This window comes from Idiotropiscis lumnitzeri, chromosome 11 (genome assembly GCF_059441095.1).
Source record: "Idiotropiscis lumnitzeri isolate Australia: NSW breed Sydney's pygmy pipehorse chromosome 11, RoL_Ilum_1.0, whole genome shotgun sequence".
Taxonomy (NCBI): Eukaryota; Metazoa; Chordata; class Actinopteri; order Syngnathiformes; family Syngnathidae; genus Idiotropiscis; species Idiotropiscis lumnitzeri.
Window position 1 is genome coordinate 12,834,328 of NC_142401.1, and position 17,945 is coordinate 12,852,272.

The 17,945-nt window shown below is 39.3% G+C and overlaps 2 protein-coding genes across 2 annotated transcripts; one reads left to right on the forward strand and one right to left on the reverse strand.

Annotated features, from left to right (window-relative positions):
* Positions 1-65: 65 nt before the first annotated feature.
* On the reverse strand, positions 66-7,177 carry LOC148327553 (solute carrier family 2, facilitated glucose transporter member 11-like). The gene is made up of 12 exons (XM_088309984.1): positions 7,068-7,177; positions 6,603-6,701; positions 5,874-6,034; positions 4,600-4,724; positions 4,396-4,525; positions 4,109-4,257; positions 3,720-3,907; positions 2,861-2,971; positions 2,578-2,679; positions 1,648-1,723; positions 1,317-1,444; positions 66-993 (listed from the first exon to the last, which is right to left on the reverse strand). Exons 1-12 carry the CDS (start codon positions 7,089-7,091, stop codon positions 781-783), a joined length of 1,506 nt encoding a protein of 501 aa, XP_088166110.1. The 5' UTR covers positions 7,092-7,177; the 3' UTR covers positions 66-780.
* Positions 7,178-8,969: 1,792 nt separating this feature from the next.
* tgfa (transforming growth factor, alpha) lies at positions 8,970-16,840 on the forward strand. The gene is made up of 7 exons (XM_088309115.1): positions 8,970-9,319; positions 10,266-10,391; positions 11,615-11,800; positions 14,268-14,382; positions 14,631-14,780; positions 14,865-14,974; positions 15,580-16,840. Exons 1-7 carry the CDS (start codon positions 9,280-9,282, stop codon positions 15,585-15,587), a joined length of 735 nt encoding a protein of 244 aa, XP_088165241.1. The 5' UTR covers positions 8,970-9,279; the 3' UTR covers positions 15,588-16,840.
* The last annotated feature ends 1,105 nt before the right edge of the window (positions 16,841-17,945 follow it).

A 17,945-nucleotide genomic window follows, 5' to 3' on the forward strand; every position in this document is an offset into this window, starting at 1 on the left:
AAAACAAAATTTTTACATAGTTTGGCGTGACAGACCACATCAATTTACTACATGTCGATGCTTTAATATCCAGGAAAATACTTAATTGTTACCTTCGGCTTTTCTTTCAGTGGCATAAAAATACACGTATAACACAATATATTTCAATGTCTTTTGTTTAAAACAGAGCACACAATAAAGAAAACAAACATGTAAAAATGCGTGCAAACACACGTTCATAATTTTTAGTCATCATGGAAACGGATGGTGTGTGGACATTTACAGTGTCATTTGGGATGGTGCCCACACTCATTTTACTTCAGAATTCACTTCATCGGTACAAAAGTTATTATTTACAACAATTAATGTATTTGTGCTTATCGATCCATACGTCGATGAATAATGACAGACGAAGCAATTACATAATCTTCCACTAGATGGCAGAAGGTACCTTTAACCTATTACTGTTCATATGACAAAATAAATGTGTTCAACTAAACAGGACCAGATTTCTCACACTTCATCGTTACTTCATTAACAGAATATACTTTGTGTGACCTTTTTTTTGGTAGTGTGCAGTGAAATCTGTGCATTGGATCAACAAATGTTGGGAAATGACAAGGCCCGTCCTCCACACATCATATACCATTTAGAGGTTTGTTGTACATTTACATCCAGATGCAAATAATATTTCTGCTGTAGAGTAAGCTGAACACAAAATATTTGTGGTATTTGAATCACGTATCAAAGTGCACATCAGTGAAAATACAAAAGCAGCTCTATTAGACTCAAGGTGCGCTTCTACACGGCAGAGGATGCATATACTTCTCCCAGCTGATACCGAATCAGATTGCTTTGCGCTCCCACCTTCTTTTTGAAGTTGAGCTTGTGGAATTCGCCGGTGATGGCTGACAAAGACTTGCCCTTGGTTTCCGGCAGGACCAGGCCCACGTACAGCGCTGAGAGCAGACACACTGTTGCAAAAGGTACAAAACAATACTGGCGCATCGCACTCTGCAAAAAAGAAAAAAGAAAAAACACAACAGATAAGATTTGGCGAAGTGTGTGCATTATATTTGTACGACTCAAACTCTATTGAAGGTACTGATGTCTGCACCAGTGTCAGTTTTACAGTTCAAGTGACTAGGACCCCCAAATAATTTTAATTAATTTTTTTTTTACCAAGGAAAATGGGCTTTCAACCTGGCAAATAAAAATAAAAATCTTTCAGTCTGTCAAAATCCCACGTATGCATGGACTTCTGAATTGTGTGGCATTATTAAGGGGCTGGTAACGCTTCTGCATTGCACAATGAATGATGAGTGACAAGTACCCACCACTAGAAATGGAAAGATCATTCCGACAATGAAGAGGTTAAGCCACATCATAGAGCCGGCAATCATGTAGGCCGCCGGCCTTGCAGTTTGATTGAAGATCTCTGTGGGCAGGACTCCAGTCACTCCAGCTAGACATGGACATATACTGTATGTTTGCAAGATAGTGTAATTATACAATCATTTGCAATGCGAATTATTCCTGCACCTCACAAAGACATATGAAATTATGTACACCAAATATGAACTACATCTATGAGTGGCTTACTAAAAAAGGCTAAGATATTAACATTTCATGCTTGCACCATTATTATTCCATGTCATTTCCACTGACCTGGTCCCATGCCAAAGCTGAGGATGTAGGTGAAGATACAGGCCATACTCAGGAAAGGCATCCAAGATATTAAGTGCTGTTCCAATGTCACAGTGAGCATAGTCACAGTTAACTCAGTGATGACATAACACCCTCTCCTGGCTTAAACTGATCTGCATTTTTGTACAGTCGTGGGTAAAAAAAAAAAAATCTACAGGCCACTGTTCAAATGCCAGGTTTTGTGATGTGAAAAAATGAGACCAAGAAACTTTATCCATGCATAATTTGATCTATGACCTGCACAACGCAAGTGAGATTTTTTTCCAAGTGGTTCAAATAGAAATAAATAACGAAAATCATGGTGTGCCTCTCCCGATGTAGCTATGGTCAGAATTTACAAATCACCTTAAAACAAATTCCTCGGGCCATAATACTGTACATTTTCCTGAATGCCTTTGGTAGATTTCAAGTATTTTCTCTCTCTCTCCTTTTTTTTTTTTTTTTTTTTTATAAGTGGAGGTAACTATCACAAGTTTAAAATACCAGTCCGGATTAGCACATCAACTTGGAGCTTCTGATAGAATGAAAAAAGTTAGAATAACTGAACTTTATCTAGAGTTAAAACTTTCACACATTTGAATGTAATTATTTTTTGGTTCTGTCCACAGCAACATTCTTAATGATAAGCTGGCGTGCGCACTTATGTAACCACGTGCGGTCAGTTAATTTTTATTTGCTTTTTTTTTTATTTCAATTGAGTTGTACCTTGTTATAGGTCACATGGATAGTGAAAAGCTTTTTAAGTTATTTATCTTTAAATGAGATGCCTCCTTTTTTATTATAGGAAAAACCCTGGCATTTTAACAGGGGTGTGTAGACTTTTTCTATACCCACTGTACATACTGCGGCACACACCTAACTGTACAAGCCATTTAAATGGAAGGTGTGTACCTCAAAGGACAAAGCAATGGTGAAGACAACAGCCCAGACGGTCATGAAGATGTAGCCTCCCATCAGCAGGAACCTCCGACCTTTCCGCTCAATCAGCAGGTTCTGAAATCATGTCATATCAGGCGTTCAATTTCCCATCTCCTGCAGCTAAAATACACAACGGTTGTCAGTGTGCTGCTTTGCAGTTCTACACCACTGCTAACGATATGCACATTAGTGAGGAGAATTCCATAAAGTATAACTTTAGACAAACCCCTCGTCTGCGCAGCTGTAAGCGACTTACACACATGATGCAGGCTGTGAATTCACACGTGCCTGTGCCGATTGTGACATACTGGATTTGGTCAGTTGATATTCCAGCCTCTTTAAAAACGTAAGATGCATAAAAGTAGATCTGGAAGGCAGACAAGAACACAAGAAGAGAATGACATCATCAGACATTAAAGTTTCCCGAATTAACAAAGGTATATGCGACTCCATACCATGGAAGCACTCTCACATATTATAAGCGGGAGTCTGGGATACAAACAAAGGGTTTGTGCCTTCCAAAGTTGATTACATAATTCAGTTAATACTCCCGGTTATAAATCCATCAAGTATGCAGTTAAACTGAAGGCAACATGTGGCTACGGAATTTAAACTCACTAGACGTACCTTTAACTACACACCTGAAACAACATTTTACACGTTTTTTTGTTTTTTTTAATAACGGCAATCAGAAATAACATGCATGCCTCTGAGGGTCATACGAATGAATCATTTCATGAATGTTCCAACCAAAATATTCATGACCTGCTTCATAGAACAGTATTAGTACAGTATTTATTTTTTTTTTTTGCCTGACTTAATAAATGCAACGTGATCGTTCATTCTTTTTTTTATTTTTATTGGTGATGACCTCATGTAGAGGCAGTCAGGAGTAGATGGATGTTGGATGGCACCAAGCTGCCATTCACATCTTTATGCATCTTCACAAGCATTCATTTTTAATTTGGAAATGCAAAACCCACTAGTGGATCTCAAATTTCTAATCAACTTGCCACATCGCTTGGAAGGATATTGTGGCCACAACATCTGATCCAGTGCGTTGGTGTCAGTGACACTGCTACCGAAGACTTACAGTACATTCATAAAGGTCATACCGAGTCGTTGCCGCACAGCTGCATGGCGCTGCTGATGACGATGACGGTGACGAGCTGCCAGCGCACAGCGCGGTCACGGAAAAGCTCCCAAGGCTGGCTGGGCCTCATGCCTTTGGTTTCGGCTTGTTCCTGCAGGATCTCAGCCAGTTCGCTGCTCTGGACCTCGCAGCCACGCAACCGCCGAAGAGCTGAGAAGGAGCAACACCACCGAATTGCACATTTTCTAATGGGCAATGTTGAACAGATGTCAGTTAAAAGTTACATGGGGAAGTTCAGTGACCTTCGATGAAGCCACAAACTAAACAAGCATTCATGTCTTCAATTTGCTGGAGTTAGTCTATTTTTCTGACCTCATACCTCTCCTTTTTTTTTTCTGTGAGCATCCTCACCATTGATGCAGGCCTCTTTGTCCCCCCTATCAATGAGTAAGTATCTGGGGCTTTCTGGGAACCAGGGCAGGGTCACGAGTTGAATCACGCCAGGTATGGCGTTACTGGCAAGAAGATACTGCCAGCACCACTCACTGCCCAAAATCTCTCTAGAAGTGAAAGATCCAGGGTGAGCATCTTTGCATGATTCAATAGAAGGCTACTGGGTATTTTTACTCCAAACCTTCATTTTTTCATATCTCCATGCTGCCTTTATCATTATTTTTATTAGTATTCAGAATCCTCACCTGAGTCCCACCACTTGTCCTAATACAACTCCAAAGGATGTAAAAACAGCACAGGATAAAGACACAGCCCCCCTGAGATGCTTTGGCGCACTTTCTCCAAAATACATCGGTTGCACGTTCATGCTGATTCCTGCACAACAGACAGATGCCATGAGTGGAGGATCGCATTCTTCGATGGAAGTGATCAGACACTAAGTAACAAACCTGAATTAATTCCAACAAGGACACGTGACAGGATGATCATTTCAACAGACGCGGCGGCTCTACTTGTCAAAGCCAGGAGGGCACCGCTTAGGAGGAAAACGTTGTTGAGCAGCAGGCACTTTTTCCTTGCAAAAAGAAATGAAAAGCAGAATAAATGATATGACAAGATGCAGAGAAGTGCAGTGCCGTTGTGCACCATTGTAAACTACAACCACAACCAAATGATCAATCCAAAAAAATAATGGATCAAAAGCTCAAATAATTAATTAAATTAATTTAAAATAATATAATTTCTAGAAATTCTTTTTTTTTTTTTGCTTTCAAACGATTGAATTTATTCCTCTCGTGTCAAAGATAAGCAATGATGGCACAAAGAGAAAAAAAATGTGCATTGATTCTGAAGTTCTCCACCAATGGGGACCTTTTTTGGTGGCCAAAGTAGCAATACCAAAGTTTTAGTACTTGCAACATTTGCAAAGCTTTTATTATCAAAGAGGGGGGTCATATATCAAGTATGTAGAATTGCATTCTTGTAGCATAAAATGATATAAATAATCACAATGACATCAGTGAAATCACAAATAATTTGTATTAATTTCATTCACTCACTCGCTGGGAATCGATAAGGAATTGCTCAATTCTAATCAATTTCCATTTCTAATCTAAAGTGAGCGTTATTTTATAATAGAATAAACTTTTTCGGTTTTTGTTCAGGTTTCACAATTTCTTATTGCAGCTCACTAAAACAAAACAATTTACTACATTAAATTCATATTGAACACAATTGAGTTGCATAGCCCATTCAAAAAATTAATTGGCCACTTCTGACTTGCAGTGTCAGATATGTCATCAGCTCGTTTAGCACACTTGCGCGGTCCATTGCCCAATGATTTTTTTGCACCACGGACCGCAAGGACATATTTTTCACGGACCGTTGGAGCTGCGCCACAGTGACATGAAGCTAACCGCTTCGCTGGTGTCTCTCCTACGACCCGTTCATTGTTGTGGCGGCTGACTTGACTTTGAATTGAGACCGCATAGCCTGATCAAAGTCAAGCTGACTGGCTGAGCTCCGTTATTCTGACAGACCCGAACGGGCGCGGAATATTCAATTTGCAGTGCTCGTGCGCACCGGCGCACCACTTATGTGCACCTTTGAACGGTAATGAATTCACTACAACTTTGGAATTTTAATGGATTGTTTTATTGAGTGCAGCACATTAGTTAGCACCACTGCATCACAGTTCTGAGGTTCTGTGTTCCGTGGTTGTTACCTCCCGTAGCGAATGGACAGGGGCCCAGCGATGAGAGCCCCCACAAGGCCTCCTAACGAGAAGATGGAGACGATGATGGTCCACACCAGAGTCACCTGGTAGTTCTCCAGCTGGATGCCCCAGCGCGCCACAAAGGTCTCGTTGATAAAGTTCTGTATGAACTGTAAGATGCATCCAGCACTCATTTTTGACTCCAAAGGCAACACGAGACGATTAAAGCTGACACTCATTAACCATTTGATCTGCTTTACATCCACTAACAACGACATTTACTAAGCAAGTCTCAATTTAACCATACGAGACTGCCCCTACATTTTATTATTTAATGTATTTTGCTTAAATTGAATTTCAAAACGTCATGAAGTATAGTGACAGTCCAATACATACAGCATTATTCAATTAAGAATGATTTTTTTCTTTAAAATGAATAGTTGCAATAGCTACAAAAAAGGGAAAAAGGAAAACTTGCATCATTGGCACAATTAATTTGCGTTAATAAGCCACAAGTGTAAACTAATGATTGACTGGAGGCAACACAAATATCTGGATGACCCGTTTGAGTGACAATATACAATATACTAAGCATACTTAAAACACCTTCAGCCAATGCTGCATGGAATGAAAACACATCTCTTGCAATAGTGTACCTAATGTGGCCCTATGAGTATCTCAAACAATGCATAAACACCTTTTTGTGTTTTTTCCCTTTAAAATTATTATTACACTCACAGTAGTGGGTGCATTCATGATGGCCAGGTTATATCCATATTGAAGAGTTCCTCCAATGGCTGCAGAAGCAACCATGAGCACCAGTGTCGAAGAGCTGCTCTGTAAAGCGAACAAACTTTCATATATTTTGGGTGGAAGCAGACGCACACACTTGCACATTGGTCCAAGTTAGTGTCATTAATGAAACAAAATAATCTTATACTTTCGAAATAAGGTTTTTAATGTAATAAAAGTTCTTCATTCTTGTGGAGCTCAACTCTAATCGAGGTGCAGTAGCTGCAATGCTGAATTCATCTAATAACTTATCATTCGAGTTTTTCCAGACAATTACTGGATAGCTTTTATTTGCGCACTTAAAAAGGCACCACGAGACGTTTGTTTGATTATGTAATTGGTCCAGCAAACAAACGCAGAATGATCGTATACATTCTGAAATAGGTGATTGATTATTTATTGTTTATTTACCTTTTGTTGCCCATCGTGTGACATCTTGGTCAAGTCAGTGGTCGCCGGGAAGTCGGTCCGGTTCCGGCAGATCCAACTCCGAGCATCAGGCAACGAGCGAGGCGTTTTCTTCTTTCGGCGGTGACGTCATCCTCGAGGCGGTGAGCAAGAGTGCTGATCTGACAGAACCAGCTCCAAACACTTGGGGCCCATGTGGGCAGGAGCGCCATGATCTCTTTGACACATGCGTTTCTCACCAATTGAGAAATGAAAAGTTGAAAAGTTCATTTAGTTTAACTTTAACTTTAATTAAAGGGAGACCCCTAAAAATACATTTTCATCAGGCAAGTTGTCCCTGATATCCACGCTCAAAATAAAATGTTTATTGCATCCAAATTGCAAATAAACAAATTATAAATAAATACATAAATAAATAAAATCGTGAAAGATTTCACTCAGTGTGGAGTGAGTTTCAAAATTGTCAAACAGGAAATTTCCCGCAATATAGAATTTACAAAGCAACATCATACTGATGATCCTAGATGAGCATGATCAGAATCACATCAAAATAAAATTAAAGCAAAACAATAGTATAGGATAGGATATTATTAATGATATATTATTTAATAAGGTTGCACAGAAATGGAAGCACATGCAATTTGCGATACGGGTGTTGGAAATTGTGAAATCGAAATGCCATATATATGACTTGAGCTCCCCTTTTCATATCTTTAAAAAAATGAATCAAGTTCTTGGTTTGATAGAAGACAATAATCTAATAATATTGAACAGTTTGTGACATGCTCACAACATAATGGCTCAGCGAAATTTAATATTGTTGTCTCTAACTCGGGTGGAAGGGAAAAGGACCGACAAAGAGGAGAGGACAATACTGTGGAAGCATAAACATGGCGAAGAACGTTCCAACTCCACAAACGAGGACCTCATGTCTGTGAGGGGGACATGCTCATCAGTACGACACAGCTCATAAAATTATTTTATTCTTGAGCGTCTCACCAGTACTTCTTATGTTCCAACAATGCGCTTTTTTATGCAGCAAAATATCAGCATTATGTACAAACTAAAGTGACTTCCATTTCATTTATATTTGGATTGTATACGTTTGCACTTCACACAAAATCCTTTTGCAGATTACATCTGAAATAGTGGGGGTCTGTGGTAAATCTGCAGTGCCAAAGGAAATCCAGCAGATGTCACTGTTTTCCTGTCTTTCCCTTTACACATTCGATATACTGACTGATGATTACAGTTCTAACGCATTGTACATAGATTAACGTCAAATCTCAATTTCCCAAATTAGCTCTGACAGGTTCTAACATGCCCTTGACTCTAATCAGGACAATTGGGGAGGGAAAATTATTGTTTACTGAAACCAAATTGTATATGCAGGCTCAACAACAGGATAATGTATATATACATAAATAATGGCTGTCTGAAAACGTTGACAACCCCAGAGTATATGGAAAAACTCTCATTAACATATCCCATTGATTGCTTTTGTAAGAATATAAAAATCGGAACGAGATTTTGAGGGCGCCCTGTACTACTATTCATGGACAGATTGATTAGTGACATTTTGTGTGATTCTTCTCTCAGTTTTATATTTTGCTTGTATTAACCTTTTGCTTTAATAAAAAAAAAAAGAAAATGGAAAAAAAAAAGTCTCAAACGCGGCACATAGGCAGCACAGTTTTGTTGCTGCACAAGCCAGTTAGCAGGAAACAGTATTTTCATGGCTAATTTTCTAATTACATTTTAGAATGAATTACAGAACTGCGTTGGTAAGTACATAGTCACCGAAGAATACACTATATATAAATGCATCCCTAATGCCACCAAACAATACAGAGGAGGGCGCGGCTTTGACACATAAATTACAGCTGAAAAAAACGTGACATACAAGGAGTGACCAATGAGGTGCTACTATCTTAATGTCCTCGCGTCTGATTGGCCCGTCCCTGAGGGGCTTCCACTGGTTTCCTCAATTGAACGCTCTTAGGTTGCAAGGTCCTACACTGGAAAAGTTCTTGATTAGTTTTCTTCGAAAAACTTCCTCGCGTGATATATTTTCTATAGTGCGTGTCATTTGGTGTGCGCACGTCAGCCAGTTTAAATGTTTATTTGCGGAGGCCGCAGTGCTTCTTCTCAGCACACATTTCGTTCAAACTGGCCGACAAATTGCCTTAGTTGAGACCACAAGTGGTCAGTCACCATGACTCGGATATTATGGGATGCGATTTTCCTCATAAGTGGTGAGTTTGCAATTTTGTCGTTTGGCTTGTTTATTAACTATTATTTTATAAGAGTAAATTTGTTTTTGAACGGTATTAACATGTGAATTTGAGCTACAATTACTTTAAAGAAATTAACTGGATATTATAGTGAACATCAATGTGGCATTTTTAAAACAAAAACATAACAAATTCTGCGTTTACTTACATAATTATAATTTCGAGATTATTAATTTAACAATCTTTATTATTATGGTTGTCAAACTGTAATATTCTTCCTTATAACTCATAAAGTTACCAAATGATTAGAAACATCGCTCATTATATCAGTTAAAAATAATACCTGGTGTCAATCAAAAGTGACCTTGATTTTCTTTATGAAGACTTAAATAAAAAAAGTAATTCTTTTACTGGAGGTCATTGAATTGTTTGTATGTGTAGGAGAAGAAATACAGTAATAAAAAATCCCAGATTGTTGTTTCCATGTGGTGGTTTAGCTGAGATGGCGTGTGAGACACTGGTGTATTTTTAGTGCTTCAGTCTCATCCTTTTAGTGGATGCTTGACCCCATTTGTTGTATTGATGGGCCTACCTATACCCTCCAAATAAAGTATCATATTGCACTGAAGACCAGGTCACATGATCATAAAGGTCTACTTACTGAGTCTCGGGTTATTTGGCAAAAGTAAAAGGAGATGTGTCATCCATTTTCCCATGTTTGTGTATGTTAGTTTGTCCTAGGTGGTGATACACACGGATGTAATTTATTAATACAGACTTATGTTGTATTCCTTTGGTTACTTATAGTATGTCTGTGGTACTTGATATTGGCTTTCCTTTGTACAGTATTCCAGTATTGGTGGTGATATCTGTCAGTTTTTCCACATAAGGACGGACTGTGTGTGTATGGGTGTTTGCGTGGGCGTGTGGGTGTGCGTGCGTGTACGCGTGTGTTCTTTCCCCAAAGGTTCACTGTTCACAATAGGAGCAGGGCAAATCACCTCGACAACCCTCGAAGGCAACATTCCCGTCAAAGCAAAAACTACTCTCAATACCTCGGGAAGCGGCCACACAGCCTCCTCGACATCTGCGAGTAAGTCTGGTCACAAGATGGACGAGCGCGTTATCAATTTTGGTCATTTTTAACGTTGGAACAAATGTCAGGGGTTTCCTTGCAGTTGTTATCAAAAGTCTACACCCCCCTTTTCAAAAGTAAGATTTTTGTGATGTAAAAAGCATGAGACCCAGATAAATCATTTAAATTTCTGCTAGAAGGGAACAACATTTTAGAAAAAGCTTGCTTGAACATCTGAACTTTACTTGGTGTTAGTCAGTGGTGCTTTAAATGATGGAAAGTGTGTGCTGACTCCCGTTTTAACATAAAATTAATTAATTTAATTAAATAATTTAAATGTGATTGGTTAATTCTGAACACAGTCACATCTACAATTCTGAGAATTTGCATCTTGCTTTTATCCCCCCTGTCCAGGAGGTTAGTGTTTTTTTTAAATGGAGTTATGGAAGTTATACTTCATGATCGTGGTGGGAAAAGTTTTGAAATTACTTGGTCTTGTTTTTTTTTGTTTGTTTTTTTTACAATCACGAAAGCTGGCATTTGCATAAGGGTGTGTAGACTTTTTATACCAACTTTAGAGTCCACTCTCAATGTGTGCAGGAATTATTATCTTGTGTTATTGCACAAAAATGAAACGTGTTTAACTTTGTGGACGGGAGAAAAACTACAGTTCATGTTGGCGCAGTGATTAATCTAAAATGAAATTGTCAATCATTTTTGAGAATCAATTAATAGTTTAGAGACCAAAATGCTCCGAATTTCATCCGCTCAACAGTTAATATTCTCGGATTTCTTTAGTCTTTCATAAAATTAGACTGATTATCATTGTGTTCGATTAAAATTTACACTTTCAATTTGAAAAAATGCATTGCATTGGAACATTATTGACCCACAGCATACAATTTAAGGCCTACATTTTAAAAACCGTTAGCGTAAAACACCAACGAAGAGGAAAGAATTTTCAGCTTACTTTGCAAACTCGCGCTGGATAAATAAACTGCTGCATGATTTTTGGCTAAGCCATCGTGCAAGAAGATGGATAGAAAAAGTCGCTGTGTGATTCAACTCATGAACTCCTGATTTAAAGATATAAATAATTTTTAAAAATTCAAATGATCGAATGCCAATCAATGTGTGGATTGTTAAAAATTCACGAGAAACATCCACTACAGATGAGAATACAAAGAGACTACCACTTTTTTTTTGTAGATGTTTTTCAACCTATCCACCCTCTCTTACAGGTTCAATTTTTTCATTTGGAACAAAGCCGAGTCGGTCAGACACGACCATCTCCATCCCTACCAAAACAGCGTTGGCTGCATACGCCTCAGCTGGCAGCTCTGGAGTGTCTGCTGGCGTCATTACGACAGTCTCTACAACAGCAGCGACGACGACCACAACCACCTCTGACATCCCCCCAGTGAAAAGTAAGTTGCAAAACCATCCTGAGCTTGCAGTCCAGTTCACATGTCTGGTCCTCTTTGAAGCATATAGTGGATTTAAAAAGTCTACACACCCCTGTTCAAATTCCAAGTTTTTATGATATGTAAAAAATGAGTCCAAAACAAATAATTTCAATACTTTTTCCAGACTTAATGTGACCTGTACGAAGAATTGAAACTGAAATCTCTTAGAGGGGAAACGAAAAAAACAACCAAGATAATGTCACCCTCTTATAATTGGGGATGCGGTTGTGTTCTCAATTAACCAATCACGTTCAAATTCATGTTAAATGGGAGTCAGCAGCACACCCCTGCCACTATTTCAACTGCCTCTGATTAACCCCAAATAAGGTTAGTAGGCATTTCATGGCATCTTTATGAATTCTACCAGATGTCGACATGTTTTGTGCTCGCACTGACTCGTTTTTGGGGCTTCGAACCGTGATACTGCCACCGCAATGGCAGCACCTTCAATATTCGACAATGAGTTTTCGTTTTTGTGTTTTCATCAATTTTGGAGGCGCATCCGGTTCTTGGTAGTTTTGCCATAATTTCTCCACTTAATGATGACTATCTTGACTGTGCTAAATTGGGCCTTGGAAATATATATATATGTTTTAACCATTCTCCCGACTGATACCTGTGAACAGTAAAATCCCTCTGATGCTGTGGAAGCTTTCTGCCTACATTGACATGAGCTGTAAGGTGTGTGTGTGTTTTGCATAACAGAAACTAATTGAGAAGCACTGGTTTAATCAGAAGTACTAAATGGTGACAGGTGTGTGCTGGCTCCTATTTAACATGAGTTCAAATGTGACTGGTTCATTCTGAAACCATCTACATCCCAGAAGAAAAAGCCCACCCTTGTGCAACCGCACTATCTCAGTTGTTAATTTTGAGTTTCCCTCGCAAAAGTTTTTTTTTTCTTTTTTTTTAAAATTTGAATCTTCAGATTTAGGCCAAGAAAAGCAAGGCTGCTTTATTTCAAGGTAACTCAATGTACTTCACACTACATCAACATTTAAAGGCAAAATAATTTCAGACCTTTTATAGACAAGTAGATAAGTATAAAGTAGTTTACTAAAAGAACATAAAGCGCAAGAACATGATTTTGGAAAATAAAAAGATTATAGAAATGCTCTCAAAGATCTTAATCGGAGGTATGTGTGGGTGGTGGGAGTATTGTGATTTCTAACCTGGATTTATAAGAATTTACATTTGGGACCAACTTCAGTTCTGTGAGTATCTTATACCATTTGCATGCAGCATAACAGCTTATTGCTGATGCACCGTGTTTGCTTTGAACTCTGGGCTTCACTAATTGACCTGGGTGTGGTGACCTCTGAACCCTTTTGTGTTTATATTCTATGAGAATTTCTTCAATGCATTCAGTGATTTCGACACCGGTAGCATAATTTTAAAAAAGTATTCTACAGCCGACTGGGTGCCAGTGTAAAGTCCTAATGGTACATATATTTATTCAACATGATTTATCATGGACTTTTTTTTTTTTTGTTATATAAAATCCTGGCATTTGAACAAGGGTGTGTAGACTTTATTTTCCCACTGTAAGCAGACAATGTGTCACACGCTGATAGTTAATTGATCCTCTTAGCCTCATGGTGCATCAGCAATTATGGGGCATTAATTTGAGCTGCTTTTTCAACACAAAAGCCGCTGCAAGATGATCCGGGTAGCATCTCGCTTGCCCCAGAGGCTGGATGGATCCTGTCCCAGTGTGTCTTTTCTTGCTCTGTGAAAACCGGTGCGGAAGAGGAGAGGGGTGGGGAGGCCGACGGCTCCCAGACAACAGAGGGCTTTCACGGAACCCGACAGCAGAAGACAATGCATGTAGGCTGCGCTCCAAACCCCATTTAGCGTCGGAATGGAATGGAAGTGTGTGAGCAAAACTCATCCAGTGCCTTAATGCGACACTGCTGCATCTGTTTGGCTGCTCACAGAACACTGACTTCACTCTGAGTGAACGATGTTGGAATTTCTCTGACTGTACGGCTGACTTGTGGAAAAAAATGTCAACCTTTCGTTCGTGACGGGGCGTTCACGTCAGCGGATGTCTTTGTCCCATTGTTTGGGTGAAAAACTCTACTCGGCTCTCATACAGGTTTTTTTTTTCATCTGTGACTTATCTCCGCACTAATTGTTCCTCCCAGGTAATGCGGTGGATCTAAGCAAATCCATACACAACTGGGGACAATAGGCTCGGGTCCCACAGTGAGTGGCGTGGGTGTCAGCTTTAGGATTTAGAACAGCGAGTACAATGCTTCAGGGCCTCAGCCTCCTCAGGCTTATTTGGCTATTTTTACATGCCATGATAGTCACCTGGGTCACTGACTGTTGTCTGTCAAGGCACAATTACACACACTGATTTAATTTGTTTCTCACTCGTGTCACAGTCATTGTGCGTGTTTGTGTTTTTTTAATCACCTGTCAGAGTTTGTGGCGGCGGCTGTTCGCTCTCATTTCGATGACTGTCCGGACTCCCATCGTCACTTCTGTTTCCACGGAACATGTCGCTTCCTGATATTGGAGGAGACACCTGCTTGCATGTAAGTACATTCTGATAAAAAAGGAAAAGGAAAAAGTCACTTTCAACACCGTACATCCTTATCTTAATTCCATTTCTAGTCCACAACAACCTTCTTAATAAAGACGCATAAATTGGTGTAGTTCTCTAAAAAGGGTTTGACAGAATGTGCGCAAAAAAGTTTTTGGAGTTGAATTACCTTTCAGATCAGATTTTATTTTATTCAAAAGACAATCACTCCAATTCGTCCTTCCTCCCCTCGTGTTGCAGATGCCATCCCGGCTTTGTCGGGATGAGGTGCGAGCATGCAGACCTGCTGGCTGTTGTGGCCACCAACCACCGCCCGCAGACCGTCGCCACCGTGCTGGTGTTGTGCGTGATCGGCTGTGTGCTAATCATTGTGGTGTGCACGCTGTTAAAGTAAGCCGTGTGGAAGCTTTATAAATAAGATAGCACATTGTGCATGAACTCACGGTGCTGGTTTCCTTTTGCTTCTTGCTCCAGTTGTTGGTGGAGGCAGGAATGCCGTAAGAGGACACACGCTCATCACTTCATCCCGGAAAAGTCTGTCTACTCGCAGAAGCACCGAGCGCCATGCTATCCTTCTGAGAGCGGTACCTCATTTCTCTTTGATGTCAACATCTTAATGTTCACATAGAGCAATTAATAATGATACTAGCAGTTAGGATGACTGATCACTTTATTACCGAACTCCCCTCTTTAATCCTAACACACTATCATTGAAATTTTTCATTTTTGCAGGATTTAATTGTATCAGTTTATGTTGTCAGGTAGGAAATAGCAATTGTTTTTCGAGCTAGGAAAGGTTTCAGGTGGTCAAAGATAACAACATTGTTCTCTGTTTGAATAAGAATAAGAGAAGCTGGCTGTTGGGACACGTGCATGAGTTAACATTAAGTGCTAAATGACTGGTTGCCGAGGCACAGATTTTTGTGTCTAGGCATCCAGTCAGTTAGCTGGATGGGAGGAGCCGAGAAAATGTTGTGGTGGTATTTATATAAAAAAAATAAATAAATAACAATCAATTTATGTCAAGTCCCTAGAATAAGTCCAAGGTCCATTTTGTAATTTAGTGCTCGCTATCGGCCGACGGCTGGTTTATCCAATTCATTCCTATAATGCTGCGGCTCAATATTCAAATAACCTTTCAGATTTTCTGTAAAATTCATGAATTGCACTATGTTTGTTTGCCTTCCAGTGGTGTGAGAAGACATCAACGTGGATCCTCGAGCTTGTGCTTTCTTCAACTGTCATGTTTGAAGACCGCCTTCAAAGAGCTCCAAGTTAAGAAGCTGCGACTGAGGCAGGACTCAAATAAAACAAGGTAGGACGTTCCTTCACATGGGTTTCCATTGACTTTGGACCTTCTACAATGCGGCAATATGGGAATTCCCTCCATCCTTCCATGGAAATAAACACTCAACTGTTTTGGAGTTATAAGGACAAAGAGGCTGCCAAACTCCGATTACCGTTTCTTCACAAAAAGTCTCGTATGAGGACATGAATCATCCTGTGTGGATTTGAAGAAAAAAATCCAAGAGGCCTTTGAGGCGACAGGACCATCCAGATTCATTGAATTCAACCTCCCAATTCCTATTTATGTCTTTTATTAACTTTATGCACTTTTCAGAACTACAAGCACAGACGATGCTGATGCTTTAAACTACATTTTTAGTGTCTTTTATTTTTATAAGATAAGACACATTTCACTTGACAAAATGGGGAATTGATGGACAGAATGGATGAAGAGAATGCATGTCTTCTGATGGGATTAATCTGAGGGTAAAATTGTGTCGGTTTTATTTGTGGTTCCTGAGCTGTCCTTTCATCACAAGTTTCGAAATGAAAAGTTAGGAGGGGGGAATCCAAAACATACCATTGAAACACATTTGGTGGTTGTCATTTGATGATATCTTTAATTCTTTGGCACTTTTCTGCAATATTGCGGATATCTCCTAAAATCTTCACTTTATCGTTTTGGTGCACTTATTTAATTAAATCGCTACATGAGTGGTGTGTTTTGGCTTTGTCTCTAATTTGAATACATTTAAAGAGAGCAAAAAAAAAAAGTATGTAATAATATCCTCCAAAATCAGCTAAAGGATGACAAAATAATTAACTGACAGTGATGATGAAAAAACATTTTAGATGTGGCAGCTTCTATCATCAAATAAAAGTTTTGGAATAGAGAGTAATGGGATGATACATTTGTTTCTGTTTACAGCGTCTGATGTTTGCTGTGTGTGATTTTGGTACGTCTCCTATTGCGTGCAGCATTAATGTGTGAAAACATGTTTCTATACACACACGCACACGCACAATGTTGTCGATTTAAATACATTTCAATATTGCAATCTAGAAGAGGGTCCAACTGGTGCTTAACACTTGCTTTGTCACATCTGCGGATTGTTTTGTTACCTGCTTTTGTTTTCATACTATCAATTAAATTTGCAAATGTCTGACTGGCTTATTATTTTTTTAAAAGAGTTTTAGAAACTAATACAAGCTAAAATGTTAGCCTTCAACTTTCATAAGGCTTTTTTGGGGAGTGGACTGAACTCCGGTTTTGTGTAGAGTAGAAAAATGCTGCACTTGTAGCACAAAATTAGCTCACAAACAGAACACATGCAATTAACATGCAGATGCACTGACATGTTCCCTCGTAGCAAAGTGTGTCCCTCCTTTCTGCACTCATGCACATTCCCCCCTTTTAACAATCCCATTATTGCACAATTGGATTTCTGCGGAGCCTTTTAGAGCCGTCTGGCTGAGCTTCGAAAGCAGCTTTGAAGTAAGAAGCTCTTCCCCAGTGAGCTGCAATAGCCGTTAACATACAAATGTCAAGAGGTGAAATTACAAGTGAAAAATAAATTAACGTGAAGCGCAGACTGCGTTGGTCATCACATTTCAAGGCTCGGCATCGAGGGTTGTTGTAGTGAACCCTAACATAACTTTCTTGACTTCTTTAAATCTGATCTTGGACTGGTGTCAATCCCGATTCCCTATAAGAGGCTCTGTTTTCAATCGTGCAGCCATTCTGGTCTTTTCCCTGCGATTCCTCTTAGGGTCCTTGTTTGTTTGATCCTCCCAATCCGACACTCGCACTATCTGCCTTGGACCAGATGGGTTGAAATAAGAGTATTTTCAAAGGGTTAAGGAACTCGCTGCGCTCTCACTGCTAAAGCGTAAAAGCACATTAGCTGCAGTGGATCGAAAACTGACATTGACAATTTTGCCATTGGCTTTTGAACATTTTTGTGAAATAATAATAATAATTCAACAAACAGGAAGAGCCCAGTTGCCTAACAGATCCCTGTAGATGGTGGCATTGTATCACTTTGGATTTGAGATTGGCGCAGCGTTTGAGTAAAGATTCGACGAAGAAAAGAGAAATGTTACCATACACATTGGACACCGTCTGCAAACACATTATCGCAATATGTAATAGAAAGTACGTCCGGCTGTGAGAAAAGATGATGCAATATATAACGTGAATACGGAATGCCATTTAACTCAATCACTACCAGCCGAGTAAAAAAAAAAAAAAAAAATAAATTTACTATG

Coding starts and splice junctions, on each gene's coding strand:
- tgfa (XM_088309115.1), top strand. CDS start 9,280: ATGACTCGGATATTATGGGATGCGATTTTCCTCATAAGTG. Junction 9,320..10,265: donor TGCGATTTTCCTCATAAGTG/GTGAGTTTGCAA, acceptor CTTTCCCCAAAG/GTTCACTGTTCACAATAGGA. Junction 14,781..14,864: donor GTGGTGTGCACGCTGTTAAA/GTAAGCCGTGTG, acceptor TTCTTGCTCCAG/TTGTTGGTGGAGGCAGGAAT.
- LOC148327553 (XM_088309984.1), bottom strand. CDS start 7,091: ATGTCACACGATGGGCAACAAAAG. Junction 6,702..7,067: donor CACACGATGGGCAACAAAAG/GTAAATAAACAA, acceptor TTCGCTTTACAG/AGCAGCTCTTCGACACTGGT. Junction 994..1,316: donor TGATCTTTCCATTTCTAGTG/GTGGGTACTTGT, acceptor TCTTTTTTGCAG/AGTGCGATGCGCCAGTATTG.